Genomic DNA, 12725 nt, shown 5'->3' on the forward strand with positions numbered 1-12725 from the left:
TAATCCGTTTAGGGCAATGGCAATTTCTTTAGCGGACCGGTTCGACACATAAATTAAATAGTTTTTAGGATGATGAAGGTCATGCCATCATTTAGGTTCTGGAAACCCTTACCATAAAGCCCCAAGGCTATGGGACCAGAGAATCGGCCGCTAGATATCGGCATCGGCAATCCTGGCCAGCTGGACTTTCCCGGCCTTTCCAAACACCCCTCCACCCGCAAGCGCAAGCGGCCCACGCAGTCATCCCTACCAGAGACAACGTGCTTCGGGCACATTGGAAGGGATGGCCGGGGTTTTTCCGACTCCACGAAGGGGAGTAGGGTAAGGCCCAAAGCACAGACAGCACAGAACATCAGAAGAGACAGAACATTTTTAGAGCTTCAGAAGAGAACACCTTAGACTTTCAGACAGAACAGAACAGAAGACATAGAGAGATACGCGTAACGGTTAGGTTGCGCGTTACAAATAGAGTACTAGCAATTCATTTAGTCCCACTACAGTGGATGGTCCTTCGAGTTAGTCGGCACCAAGTGCAATATTCAGAGGATCTCCGTCATCCATCTGATGAGTCCTCAACATCTGTGTTTGATGTTATTCGCACGAACCCCCTTTCTCTCTCTCTCTCGCTCTCTCTTTCTACATTCGTAGTGGGTATTGTTCTCTCAATAAAAAAGTCCGGAAGTCGTTCGTCACCCTATTTCACGTGCTCCCTAACAACGAGTAGGCGGAAAGCAAAATTTGTCGGATAAGCTATGCGAAAATGAAACGCGCGGAATGTAACGATGAATTTTTCCGCGTCCTTGAGAAACCACGGTATTAAAAAAAACGTATATTTGTTCCTCAATTCGGACACAATGGGGTCCGACCCTAATTCAAAATAGTATTGCGCAATGCGCGACAAGAGTTATTAACACGCATCGAGTGAGTTTTCTACGTGCTTTCGTTAGTAGCCCGTCAAAATGGCCAATTACACAGACTATTTTATAATTGTTGAGATTCTAAAGATGATTTTGGGTGCAGTTACCGTATCTGTCTATGTGTATTTTCTAATAAAAACTGTGGAGTGTCTTGAATGAACGCGGAATTATTACTTTTCAAAAGAAATACAAATTAGTCGCGATTAGTGCTCGATAGTTTTAGCGCTAATCTTGTCACGAACGAATCGTTTCCATAAACAGGTGTAGAGAACATTTAAAAAGAAACTGTTCGCTTCGTAATAAAATTACAGTATAAATAGAATTGTTGATAACTGGAATGAGTCTGATAAACGTAACAGGCACGCGCGCGACAGTGAAAATTGCCGAGATAAGAATAACGCCAGCTTGTTCATCGTCCAATGAATTTTCGAAGGGATCCTGAAATTTAAATACTTTTTTATTTGCACGCTATTCGAGCTACGTAATCATGGTTCTTTCTGGATTGACTTTCATTCACGATGTCTCCGTTGTTCCCTGACACACGTAGGAGCATCGCACAAAAGTAGAACAATATAGTATAGCTTATCTTGAAAAATGTTTGGTCTCCAGGAGTCGGCAACAAGCATTGTGTATGCTTTGTGTTCGCTGGGGCCGGACTGACATCCCTGAAAGTACATAATCCGGTGTTAAGCCGACGAACTGGCTCGGTGTGTACCCTGGACATCCTGCGAAATCGCAGGACATTCGAACCGTGATCCATGGATCCTTTGCTATCCCACTGTTCACGATCTCCGGGCTATATTTTCAAAATTAAAATTTCTTCGTCTTGTTTTCAAACATGATTTCATTTGCAAATTACAGGATTTGATAAAGTAGTAATTAGAACAGAGAAGAAAATTATTTGCGCTGAATAAGGGACAGAAAGTCATTTAAAATAATTTATTTAAACGTTCGCATCGTTTTGCTCGCGTGGAGATATCTCTTATCCGGCGCATATAAGTACAACAGTGATTTACAGTATAGCTGCTCAGACATTCGACTTTGCTTTCCGAAAACACAAATGAAAATACAGAAACCTTATCGCAAGTTTGTAAGAACAATATGGGTTGTAAAATAAAGCTCGAACACAACGTTTCTGCAAAAAAGGATTATATTTACGTGTTCGGAAATTTTAGACTCGACGATAGGCGCTTCTTCTCATGGAAAATATCACTAACAATAAGATCAAATGAAGAGAATCGTTTGTCATTTGATAATATTAAAATATCCACGTGCACGAAGATTTTATGGATAAACTATCGTATGTACAAGGAATGTCGGTGTTTCGCTGACAATGTAATGGACATTTAAATGCAGCAATTTTGTCCCAAGTTTCTTTAAAAAACAGAGATAGTTTCATATGTAGAAGCATCGGTTTTTCTAAAGTTCTCTTCGTCAGGCTGTACGTGTGAAGGATACAAGGAAAACAATACCATCGAAACCGTTAAAAATCTATAAAAGTATCACCCTTAACATTTAAGAATACGAAATTTGTACTTCGGACATTGAACGCAAACATTTTGTTCCACTGAAATCGTGCGATTTAAATTATTTTTCTTGTACTCTCTGGAAGTACTTTCCGTTTTTCGTTCACAACGAATTACATAACAAGGAGCCTGGCGACATCGAGAAGAAAATAGAAACACCACGCTTCTGTCTTTGGGCAACACTTCTCTTTTCTTTCTCTTTAAATTAAATTCTAAATTAAACTGAACTGTTCTCGCAGTGTTCGGTGAAAATCCTCTTCTCTCGGTGCTCGTGTGAATGTCTTGAAGTGAAGCCTACGTAAGATCCTTCTTGCAGACACTCGTTTCAAATGAATCGGCTTGCAAGCGTTACTCGTGCCTTACAAGCACCACATCCCCTGTTACTATTACACACTAGCACGCAACCACTTACAAAATAGTATCTGTAAATTGTTTTAAATTCAGTCTTTATGAGTCTTCTTAAATATCTATTTCTTGTTTCATTTTCTTTTCCATATTCATTCTTTTTCTTTTGTTCGGAATACAAAAACTATACACAAATAAGAGTAACAATTCCAGTTATTTTCCATATCGTTGTTCGCATTTATTGTACTTCTCCAGCAGACACATGAAGTCCTTGACTGATAAGTTACCATGTACTGGTAACATACTGAAAACGGATAAGAAATACCATTGAATAGTCTATGGACGAATGTGAATCAATTAATGAGACCCGTGTAAAATTAATTAAACCTACCAAAATTCCGTTATTCGTGTTTGCCACGGCAAAGCTCCATACGTAGAACAAAGGCGGCCATAGATTACTCCTAAATCGGGATCAGGTATTCCTCGGGAATTCAATTTCTCGTTAAGCAAATCAGCATCTATCTCGTCAGATTTAATTGTTCCTGTGAGAACCGCATCGGCCAAATTTCTTGTCAGTGTAACTATTTCTTCTTTCCCATCTAAAGCGCATAACAGAGATACCCGTATCTTCAGTTTAGAACCTACAAATTAAAAACATTGATCGATCGTAATTGTTGTACGAAGAATTTTCGGAAGACTATACATATATAAGACTGTACATTTACCGGTCACTCCATTTTGTGTGAATACTGTTTTTGGTTTACCCCAGCTGATATGATCCAATAAATCAGGTCTTCTCTTTGCAATCTCATGTTTCAGAAAATTCTCATTTCTCACCAAGAAACCTGTAATAGATATGTAAAATTATGTAAATTAAAAATGAATTCACAATTCCATGGATTATTTGCCTAGTTTGCTTCTTTTACTGTTATGATATAACTTGCGATTCTTTACTTAAATATGAATAATGATCTCTTATCCATAATTCAAGTGGTGATAGGCAGATTATGCACGCATTACACCAATAGTTTAATCTGAATGATAACACGCAACATGTGCGTATTCTATTTGTCCTTGATTCTGTATAGTAGAACACTTGTGTAACATTACATCATTGAATTTGAGATAGAAAATAATTATGATAAGACTTCAAAATTCAATGATATTAATTTATTTTAAATAATTATCAAGTAACACTAAATCTATTTTATATAAAATATAGTATTCTTAATATGTCTATATATTTAGCCACGTGTAACTCATGACTTCATCTTTATTGCCATTAGATAATATAGTAATCTCTGACATGGAATCAACGTGTTTATACTTATTTATTATTTATACCTATAGTTTCTCATGAAAGAAATGAGTAATGTTGAATTAAATAACTTAAATAATATTATAATATTTAGACAAATAACAAGCAAGAACAACTTCGTACACAATAATGGTAGAACATATATGTTTTGAGATGTGAAAAGATCAAACAGATAAACATTTCTATTAACACAAGCGTATGTTCAAAAAACTATACGACTCGGTACTTCAAATACACATAATACCAAGAAACTCGAAGTATTGATTTTCTTAAATAAAATTCAAAATTGTATTAACAATGAATATACATCGAACATCCAATAAGAGTTCTCCACATCTTCATTTGGAGTTCTTCCAACATATCTTAACCCAATGGCTTTAGAGCCTCCAGGAAAACACATATAGTCTCTTCGTGATTGATCGTCTGATGTAATGACTGACAAAGGAAGCGCATTACAATACGAAACCTATTTAACATAGATACATTAATAATACGTATTGCATGTTCCAAAAACTTGAAGTACACGCTGTAAAGCACAAAAATAGTTGAAAACAAGGCTCGACGGAGTTCAGAAATACGTGTTTCATTAAATAAATAAAAAGAGAGAAAATTTACCATTGATGTCAAAAAAGCTGACATAAGGTATACCAAGGGTGATGCACCAGCCGATTATTCGCACGCAATCTAATATAGTGTCCTGCTTCGCGCCGAAAATAATCAAAATGTGCCTTGGCAGCTTTTTCGTTTTACTCGCGGCGCGCACCAACCACTCCACTTCTGTCCTCGAATTCTCACCGTGCCAAATTTCGGTGCATTTACGGTGAAGCAAAACACAATAATTATAAATCGCGATGATTAGGTCGTAGAGAAAATGCGTGAGTATCAGTAGCGTGCGAAATACCGTGAACATAGTGCTTTTCCTCGACCGCCACGAATCTATGTAACATAATCACGCGGAACTGATAAAGTTCACGAGATTTTTCAAAACGACCCGGGGAATGTCCAAGGAACGTTGTGTCGTTCTCGTGCAGCTAGCCGCTGACCCGTCTAGCAGACGGTCGTCTCAGTCTCACGTGCACCTGCCTACACTACATTGGTGACGGTGACGGTGACGATGACGTACATAATCGGTACATAAAGTATACAGAACATTCTTGCAGGAACGAAACTCTAGTCAGAAGTCAGAACCCTTGCCACTCATCACTGTATCACCCTGAAATTTTAAACCTATATACGAACAGTGTTGCCGCTTCTACAAATTAATATTTTGTCCTCCTACGCTGGCCCTCTGGATAGAAGAGGACGGAAGAAACTGCACTGGGAAATTTGAAACGTTGGAAAGCGCGGTAATATTTAAATCGTAATGTGTTAATAAACGGTGTCTAACAAACGTATATAATTTCACGAATTGAGTATTACTTTAATATTATGTTCATCGTATGGCATATATTACTGAATGTTTCTACGTGTTTAAGAAGAATTTGATATACATTTTATATATGTAGATATTCGAGAGTTTGAATTAACAAAACATACAAATATTTCCGAAAGATGGCGCTGGTGATTTTTAACGAACTTGTGTACGCATGCGCACTTGAATACAAGGTTCACAAGCTACTACATAACATTCATTGGCCTTTAGGTTTTTGAAACGTAAATGTGAAATACGTTCGTAACATGATACATGGCTTCTTATTTTGCTCCTATTACTGCAAATTCTAACATTGAATAGATTGAATAACAATTGTGATAATCAGTGCATGTATGTCAGGTTCCGGCAATCGACCTTAGAATATATTCTATTTAGGTTCCGCCGTTTGAAAAATAGGTTATAACGGAATGTCCGATGTACCAGAGAACATCGCTTCATATCTAGATAGGAATACTACATACTATTTTTTACGATTATCCTTGTAGATGGTGCAATTGTTGGAAGTAGTGAAATTGCATTTTGTATAAATTAGTGTGTTTACACATTTATCGAAAAATATTAATTTTTCTATTACAAGACTTTATATTAAAAATTTTGAAATTTCATTCAGAAGACTGTGCATGCGCAGTATGTACTATCTATGCCCCTATACATATACCACATGTCCATAATTTATTCGCAGTCCGCAGTAGAAAACGTTAAAACGTGTTTGATCTTATGAGTAAAATGCCGCCAATTTGTACTAACGCACTTTAATTCAATCTACAATATCAATAGAGTATCCAGAATTAAATTTGCTATTTTGTGAAATCAGTGAAATAAATAATGAGCATTGTTACATTATCATAAGAAAATAGGAACTTTATTTGTTAGGCTAAAACATTTAGGTTAGGCACGTGGTGCATGTTGTATCTATATAAGCCGGTAATGCAAAACCTGGATATAACAATCGATCGTTTTTAATGTTTTTAGTGCTTATTAATTAAAAACATGTCATTCCGAGGACGTGGAGGTGGCGGGTATAACAGAGGAGGTGGCGGTGGTAGCGGATTTCGTGGTGGAAGAGGTGGTGGAGGCTTCCGAGGACGTGGTGGTGGATTTGATAGAGGTGGAAGAAGGTAATTAATTAATCTATTCATCTATGTTCGTAATTAACAGAGATTCACGTTACTTTCTATGCGATAGCTTTGATCATGGTCCTCCAGAAAGAGTTACTCCATTGGGTCGCTTTACGTGGACAGTGCAAGATGATCTTGTTGCCAAAGCAGAAATTGAAGATGTACCCTTTTTTAATGCACCAATATATACAGAAAACAAGCAACAAATTGGTAAAATAGATGAAATATTTGGTAATGTTAAAGATTACTATGTGTCCATAAAGTTGTCAGAAAACATAAGGGCGTCAAGCTTTGAGAAAAACACAAAGGTTTGGAACAGACTTCTTTTTACACGTATACTAGATATTTTGTCAAGGTAACAAGTAACAATCTCTCTGTTTTATTTCAGTTATACATAGATCCAGCAAAATTGCTACCTCTACAAAGGTTTTTGCCTAAACCTCCTGTTGAAAAAAAGAAAAGATCTAGAAAAACGGGAGCAGGAGGAGGTGATGGAGCAGGAGGAAGTGGAGGAGCTGGAGCAAGTGGAGGAGGACGTGGTGGTGGTGGTGGTAGAGGTGGTGGCAAATCATTTGGACGTGGTGGCTTTAAAAACAAAGGAGGTGCTTTTAGAACCGGTGGTGGAGGCGGAAGTGGATTCAGAGTTCGTGGAGGCGGCGGATTTAAGGGTCGTGGAAGAGGAAGACGATAGGATAGCGGAAAATTCTGCAATTATAGATGTATTGAGAAATAAAGCTATGTTAATTTCATACAAGAAGCCGAGACGACGTTGACCAGTTTAAATGAAATGAAGGAGAAAAATATAACTGAAATAAAGTAATAAATAAATTTATGTTCATCATTTTGTTAAATGCGAGTTATCATTATGAAAAAAAACGTATATTTTATATACAAGTATTAAACACATCTCATGAAATAACATTATCTCCATTATTACACTTCGTCAAATTTGATATGCTTCCCGAGTTCCTTCTCTGCCTTTTTCAATAGTTTTGTTCTTCCCCTCTGTTTAAGTCTAGTCTTCTTTCCCAATTTCTCTTCTCTATCAAGTGAAATTTTATTCCAATAATCTTGTTCATCTTCACCTGTAAATAAATCAAACGAAATTTATATATGTATCAATAATAAACTGTATATAAAATAATATTACCTTTAAGTATCGTCATATGCCGCTCTTCGTTAGATTTCTGTGCAAACGATTGGGCTGCTTCACTTGTATCACACCTCACGAAAGCAATGAAAGAACCCTCATTTATATCAATATATTTTACCGAACTATTGCCTTTTAGTTCCATCTAAGATAATACAAAACTATAGTGAGATCATCTTCATATTAATTCTGTTTCTCGCAATTATTCGAATATAACATACCTTAAACCCTTTCGTGTCAGTACACGGTTTATTCATTTCAATCTTAACTATAACTCCTGGAGTAAATGAGGGAGAGCGTGTATTATTTACAGTGTTCTCCTGCTTATTATTAGTTTTCTCTTTCTCAGTAGTCTCATCTTTTTCTGGTTTATTTTTCTCATGATTAGACCACTGATTCCATCTTGGTTTTCTGAGATGCTGTTTTAGTTGTTTCATCTTGCTTTTCTGCAACTCTAAGTATTTATTTCTAAGATATTTCCACTCTTTCTTAGCCATCACCTGCAACACCATATTCATGCTAATATCCTCTGTTTTGCTACTCCTCTTGCGTTTCTTCTTCTTCTTCTTCTTCTTTTCATTTGTATCTTTTTGTTCATCCACGGTAGCAACCATATTATTTTCTGATACCATTTGCTTATTATCATTGGAATTTTCTAATACCTCTTTATCTAAGGACACGCTTCTCTTACATTTATCTGATTTCTTTAATATACCATCTACAATAACATCGTTCTGTGTCTCATTATTTTGTTTTACTTCATCAAGTTGTATATCAGTAGAGGGTTCAAATTTTCTCTTAAGGTTTGTGACTTCATTGTCTGCTTTAACTACTACTGGTAATTCTATACTTTGATGTTTCCTTTTTCTCCCTTTTTTTTGGTCTTTGTTTTCATGAAGCTCAAGAGACTGATTCAGTGTTATATTTTCTTCATTATCTTTAAGAGTTTTATTTTCAGTTTCGGCACATTCCGATTCACTCATGTTAACAGTATTCTCCATAGATCTTTTGGTTTCATTTGGCTTCATTTGCCTTCCCTTCATTGTCACATCTTTATCAGCATCATCAAAAGTTGTAATACTTAAAAGTTCATCAGGAGTTGTATGCGATGGTAATACGCAACCTTTTTCCTGGAAAGCCTATAAGAGAACACTACATGAACAAAATTATTGCTTACAAAGTGAATTATTAATGTTCATTTCTTGTACCTTTAGACACTTTGTAGCACTTTCTGGTGTATCAAACTCCACAAACGCAAATCCTTTTATTTTTTTGGTTTGCTTGTACCTTGGAACTGAAACATATTCTACTGTACCATATGCAGAGAATATTCCACTTAACATCTCATGGTCTGCATCTGGTGGTAAATTTTGTACATAAACTGTACATTCGTCTGTATTTTCTTTGACCATAATTGGTGTTATACGACGAACTTTTGTTCCATCTTCAGATGTTGATAACATTGTTGATGATTGTATTGCTTTATTTATTCTATTTATATCAGTAGTTAATTCCCGTATTTTATTAAAGCTGACGAAAACATTGAGGTCAACATCTATAAAAGATGAAACAGATGTTAAAAAATATGAATATATTATACATAAACTTGTGTATACATGAATTCCATAATGCTTACATGGATCATTATTAATTAAACTGCTCAAGAACCGATCTTTGCTTAAACTTGCGTCACTAAAATAAAATTCCATTTGTTTCAAAATTGCAGCATGCAATGCTTTCTTTCTAAGTCTAGGTTTTCCTCGTGAAACATTTGTAACATTATTTACTGTTTCTACATGTGAATCTTCTACTGTTTTCTGCACTTGAGGCACAGGAACTCTTTCCGAATCTAGCTCCATATCTGTCTGCTGCTCTTCCATCACCATTGTCGCTCACGAATCTGTAGAACTGTAGTATTATTAGAAATGTTTTCTTCGATTATTTTATCAACACCTGCAAATTTGTTACAAATATAAATTTTATATGATTGTTCCAAACTCCAAATACTCGTACCTCTGCCTTTCTGTGTTTAACCAAAATAATTTCTTCTTTCCTAAAAACTTTATTCAAGTTATTATGAAAAATCTAAATTTCTTGCTGAGACGATCCAAATCGTAGATCTTTCCCGGTCAAAAGCAGTTAAGCGAGAACAGAGAAAACGAGAATTGTTGAGAATAACGAAAACCCACATTCAACACTGCTTAACATTAACTGACTCAGACTGGCAATAATTTCATCCAACAACCCAACCCTCGTAAACGTACAACCATAAATCATATAATTTATAATATTTATCTGGGGTTATCTAAGAACTTCAAACTCATAGGGAATTTTTACCTTCACTAAAAAACTGATCGAAAATCTATAATATTTTAATCCTTGGCTTTAAATAACAATGAACTTAAAATAGCATATTATGTCATATAATATATATTAGTAAAAAACGTAAACTAAATAAGGTCTTGAATCTTGATACGCACATACACTTTGAATTTTGTATCATGTTCCGTTCTTCGGCCTATTAAGTTTATGGTAGACACCTTGGCACATCTATCATCAGTGAAGTGAGCTGAAGTGAATCTGCTCTTTGCTCTGCTCAAAATCCTCGAGTCATTCGTTGATTCGTATGTTCGGTTAGAATTGAGTGAGTACAGATCATTGTGAAATAATGGATGAAATGAGTGTGATTGTGCCCGATAAGGTATACACATAGTCGTTTATAATTTATTTTGTAATTTTAGAAAAAAAATTAAAATTTCTATCTAAATTGCTACAGTTTATTCTAACCTCATTTTCTTACCAATTGAATTTATTTATATATTTCTGTTCGCTGTATCTTTGCTGTTTTGTCTATCGAGGCAACTGAAAATTTGTTTTCAAATTGTAGGATGTGACAGAAATGGATTGCAAACCCATAACTGGGCATTATACCGGCGGTGGAGACGAATTGGATATCGAAGATCTCTATACAAAGTATAAGGTAAAGAATATTGGTATTTTATTTTTGCTAAATTTACCATTAATGAGAATTTAGGGAATTTTAACAGAAATTACAAAGAATGCTGGAATTTCTTGAAGTTCAAGAAGAATATATCAAGGATGAACAACGGAACTTGAAAAAAGAATATTTACATGCCCAAGAAGAAGTAAAGCGCATACAGAGTGTACCTTTAGTCATTGGGCAGTTTTTAGAGGCTGTAGATCAAAATACTGGTATAGTAGGCTCTACTACAGGCTCCAATTATTATGTACGTATTTTGTCTACGATCGACAGAGAATTGTTAAAGCCTTCAGCCAGTGTAGCACTTCACAAGCACAGTAATGCCTTGGTAGATGTTCTACCACCAGAAGCTGACTCGAGTATTTCTATGTTGCAAGCAGGTACTAACTTATAAGACAAGAGATTAAGGAAAAGTCTGATAAAATTATTTGCTTACATCGTTTCTTTTACAGATGAAAAGCCTGATATACAATACAGCGATATCGGCGGTATGGATATGCAGAAACAAGAGATCAGGGAGGCAGTAGAACTACCTCTTACTCATTTTGAACTATACAAACAAATTGGAATTGATCCACCCAGAGGTGTACTCATGTATGGTCCACCAGGGTGTGGTAAGACTATGCTTGCAAAGGCTGTGGCTAGGCACACTACAGGTGCTAATTATAATCTTAATTTTATACAGCCTCGATATACGCATATTACGAAAATTAACTTAATTGATTCCTGTTTTTTAGCTGCATTTATTCGCGTAGTAGGCTCCGAGTTTGTACAGAAGTACTTGGGCGAAGGGCCTAGAATGGTCAGGGACGTCTTCCGTTTAGCCAAGGAAAATTCACCAGCTATCATTTTCATAGATGAAATTGATGCTATAGCCACAAAAAGATTCGATGCTCAGACCGGAGCCGATCGTGAGGTGCAGCGTATCCTGTTGGAGTTACTTAATCAAATGGATGGTTTCGAACAGACGACTAATGTAAAAGTTATAATGGCTACAAACAGGTGAAGCTTTAATTTTGACTGTGTACAGTTGTATTATCTTTGGTATGTGTATATCATGTAGAAGCTTAATAATGACAATTAATCTTTCCCTGCTATAGAGCGGATACGTTGGATCCCGCTTTGCTGCGTCCGGGCAGATTAGATAGGAAGATCGAGTTCCCTCTGCCCGATCGTCGACAAAAGCGTCTGATCTTCTCAACGATCACCGCAAAAATGAATTTGAGCGAAGAAGTGGATCTGGAGGATTATGTCGCACGACCAGATAGAATTTCTGGCGCTGATATAAATGCAATTTGTCAGGAAGCAGGAATGCACGCGGTTCGCGAAAACCGTTACATAGTTTTGGCGAAAGATTTCGAGAAAGGTTACAAGAATAACATTAAAAAAAGCGAATCCGAGCACGAATTCTATAAGTAAGAAGAAGGAAATATACTCTCGCATCGCGTTTTTATATTTTATGGTTCCACTTGTGAGTTCATGTATTACTATGATCTAATAATCAATATATGTTTACACAAACATTTTGGGTGTTATATACATACTTATGTAACGCGGAATACTAGAAATTACCCCAAAATTATTCCATATGAATACATACATAAAATACACAGTATTTTGTATAGCGTGTATGCGTGCTGTGTGCCTTTATTTTATTCTCCCTGATCTTTAATTGATTTGTATTTCCTTAAATATTTTAATCTATAGTTTAATCGTCATCTATTTGTTATGCAATTATACAATTGAAAACAATAACATTGTTCGAATGAATCTGTTGCAAATAAATTGATTGAGTGTATCCTAGTCTAGCTGTTTTAATACTGAAAACAATAATAAAATAACATAATTACTATGGATTACCTACTAGAATGTTAGGTATTTAATAATATTGATATAGGAGGCAAGTCTTATTTTTTTA

The 12725-nt window shown here is 35.8% G+C and overlaps 4 protein-coding genes across 10 annotated transcripts; 2 read left to right on the forward strand and 2 right to left on the reverse strand.

The window, feature by feature from the left end:
- Window positions 1–1841: 1841 nt before the first annotated feature.
- Tango14 (transport and golgi organization 14) lies at window positions 1842–5239 on the reverse strand. Of its 2 annotated transcripts, none has more exons than XM_033482549.2 (4): window positions 4722–5239; window positions 3508–3633; window positions 3180–3429; window positions 1842–3092 (listed from the first exon to the last, which is right to left on the reverse strand). In XM_033482549.2, exons 1-4 carry the CDS (start codon window positions 5014–5016, stop codon window positions 3002–3004), a joined length of 762 nt encoding a protein of 253 aa, XP_033338440.1. In that variant the 5' UTR covers window positions 5017–5239; the 3' UTR covers window positions 1842–3001. The 2 variants fall into 2 exon arrangements, with proteins under 2 accessions (XP_033338440.1, XP_033338441.1); XM_033482550.2 differs by having other exon boundaries at window positions 3514–3633; window positions 4722–5232.
- Window positions 5240–6032: 793 nt separating this feature from the next.
- Gar1 (Gar1 ribonucleoprotein) lies at window positions 6033–7575 on the forward strand. 2 transcript variants are annotated; one of them, XM_033482601.2, is made up of 4 exons: window positions 6033–6165; window positions 6511–6656; window positions 6724–6964; window positions 7045–7575. In XM_033482601.2, the coding sequence occupies exons 2-4, from the start codon at window positions 6529–6531 to the stop codon at window positions 7345–7347; spliced, it is 672 nt and encodes a 223-aa protein (XP_033338492.2). In that variant the 5' UTR covers window positions 6033–6165; window positions 6511–6528; the 3' UTR covers window positions 7348–7575. The 2 variants fall into 2 exon arrangements, with proteins under 2 accessions (XP_033338492.2, XP_033338491.2); XM_033482600.2 differs by lacking the exon at window positions 6033–6165 and adding an exon at window positions 6201–6425.
- Larp7 (La related protein 7) lies at window positions 7514–10057 on the reverse strand. 4 transcript variants are annotated; one of them, XM_033482597.2, is made up of 6 exons: window positions 9820–10057; window positions 9443–9706; window positions 9015–9361; window positions 8028–8945; window positions 7807–7951; window positions 7514–7741 (listed from the first exon to the last, which is right to left on the reverse strand). In XM_033482597.2, exons 2-6 carry the CDS (start codon window positions 9690–9692, stop codon window positions 7590–7592), a joined length of 1812 nt encoding a protein of 603 aa, XP_033338488.2. In that variant the 5' UTR covers window positions 9693–9706; window positions 9820–10057; the 3' UTR covers window positions 7514–7589. The 4 variants fall into 4 exon arrangements, with proteins under 4 accessions (XP_033338488.2, XP_033338486.2, XP_033338487.2 ...); XM_033482595.2 differs by having other exon boundaries at window positions 9443–9714; XM_033482596.2 differs by having other exon boundaries at window positions 9443–9759.
- A 274-nt stretch (window positions 10058–10331) lies between these two features.
- On the forward strand, window positions 10332–12610 carry Rpt3 (26S proteasome regulatory subunit Rpt3). Of its 2 annotated transcripts, none has more exons than XM_076522459.1 (6): window positions 10332–10450; window positions 10694–10786; window positions 10854–11187; window positions 11260–11463; window positions 11545–11809; window positions 11908–12610. In XM_076522459.1, the coding sequence occupies exons 2-6, from the start codon at window positions 10706–10708 to the stop codon at window positions 12224–12226; spliced, it is 1203 nt and encodes a 400-aa protein (XP_076378574.1). In that variant the 5' UTR covers window positions 10332–10450; window positions 10694–10705; the 3' UTR covers window positions 12227–12610. The 2 variants fall into 2 exon arrangements, with proteins under 2 accessions (XP_076378574.1, XP_033338489.1); XM_033482598.2 differs by having other exon boundaries at window positions 10349–10507.
- Window positions 12611–12725: the final 115 nt, after the last annotated feature.

Source organism: Megalopta genalis, chromosome 5, assembly GCF_051020955.1.
Source record: "Megalopta genalis isolate 19385.01 chromosome 5, iyMegGena1_principal, whole genome shotgun sequence".
Lineage (NCBI taxonomy): Eukaryota > Metazoa > Arthropoda > Insecta > Hymenoptera > Halictidae > Megalopta > Megalopta genalis.

What these genes read in the sequence shown, in the direction of transcription:
- Tango14 (XM_033482549.2), bottom strand. Translation starts at nt 5,016, where the DNA reads ATGTTCACGGTATTTCGCACGCTACTGATACTCACGCATTTTCTCTAC. An exon ending in CAGCTTTTTTGACATCAATG is followed by an intron (nt 3,634 to 4,721) that starts GTAAATTTTCTC and finishes TATCTATTACAG; the next exon opens with GTTTCTTGGTGAGAAATGAG. An exon ending in ACACGAATAACGGAATTTTG is followed by an intron (nt 3,093 to 3,179) that starts GTAGGTTTAATT and finishes ATCCGTTTTCAG; the next exon opens with TATGTTACCAGTACATGGTA.
- Gar1 (XM_033482601.2), top strand. Translation starts at nt 6,529, where the DNA reads ATGTCATTCCGAGGACGTGGAGGTGGCGGGTATAACAGAGGAGGTGGC. An exon ending in TTTGATAGAGGTGGAAGAAG is followed by an intron (nt 6,657 to 6,723) that starts GTAATTAATTAA and finishes TCTATGCGATAG; the next exon opens with CTTTGATCATGGTCCTCCAG. An exon ending in GCTTTGAGAAAAACACAAAG is followed by an intron (nt 6,965 to 7,044) that starts GTTTGGAACAGA and finishes GTTTTATTTCAG; the next exon opens with TTATACATAGATCCAGCAAA.
- Larp7 (XM_033482597.2), bottom strand. Translation starts at nt 9,692, where the DNA reads ATGGTGATGGAAGAGCAGCAGACAGATATGGAGCTAGATTCGGAAAGA. An exon ending in CTGACACGAAAGGGTTTAAG is followed by an intron (nt 7,952 to 8,027) that starts GTATGTTATATT and finishes GTATTATCTTAG; the next exon opens with ATGGAACTAAAAGGCAATAG. An exon ending in GCATATGACGATACTTAAAG is followed by an intron (nt 7,742 to 7,806) that starts GTAATATTATTT and finishes ATTTATTTACAG; the next exon opens with GTGAAGATGAACAAGATTAT.
- Rpt3 (XM_033482598.2), top strand. Translation starts at nt 10,475, where the DNA reads ATGGATGAAATGAGTGTGATTGTGCCCGATAAG. An exon ending in GTGTGATTGTGCCCGATAAG is followed by an intron (nt 10,508 to 10,693) that starts GTATACACATAG and finishes TTCAAATTGTAG; the next exon opens with GATGTGACAGAAATGGATTG. An exon ending in TATTTCTATGTTGCAAGCAG is followed by an intron (nt 11,188 to 11,259) that starts GTACTAACTTAT and finishes TTTCTTTTACAG; the next exon opens with ATGAAAAGCCTGATATACAA.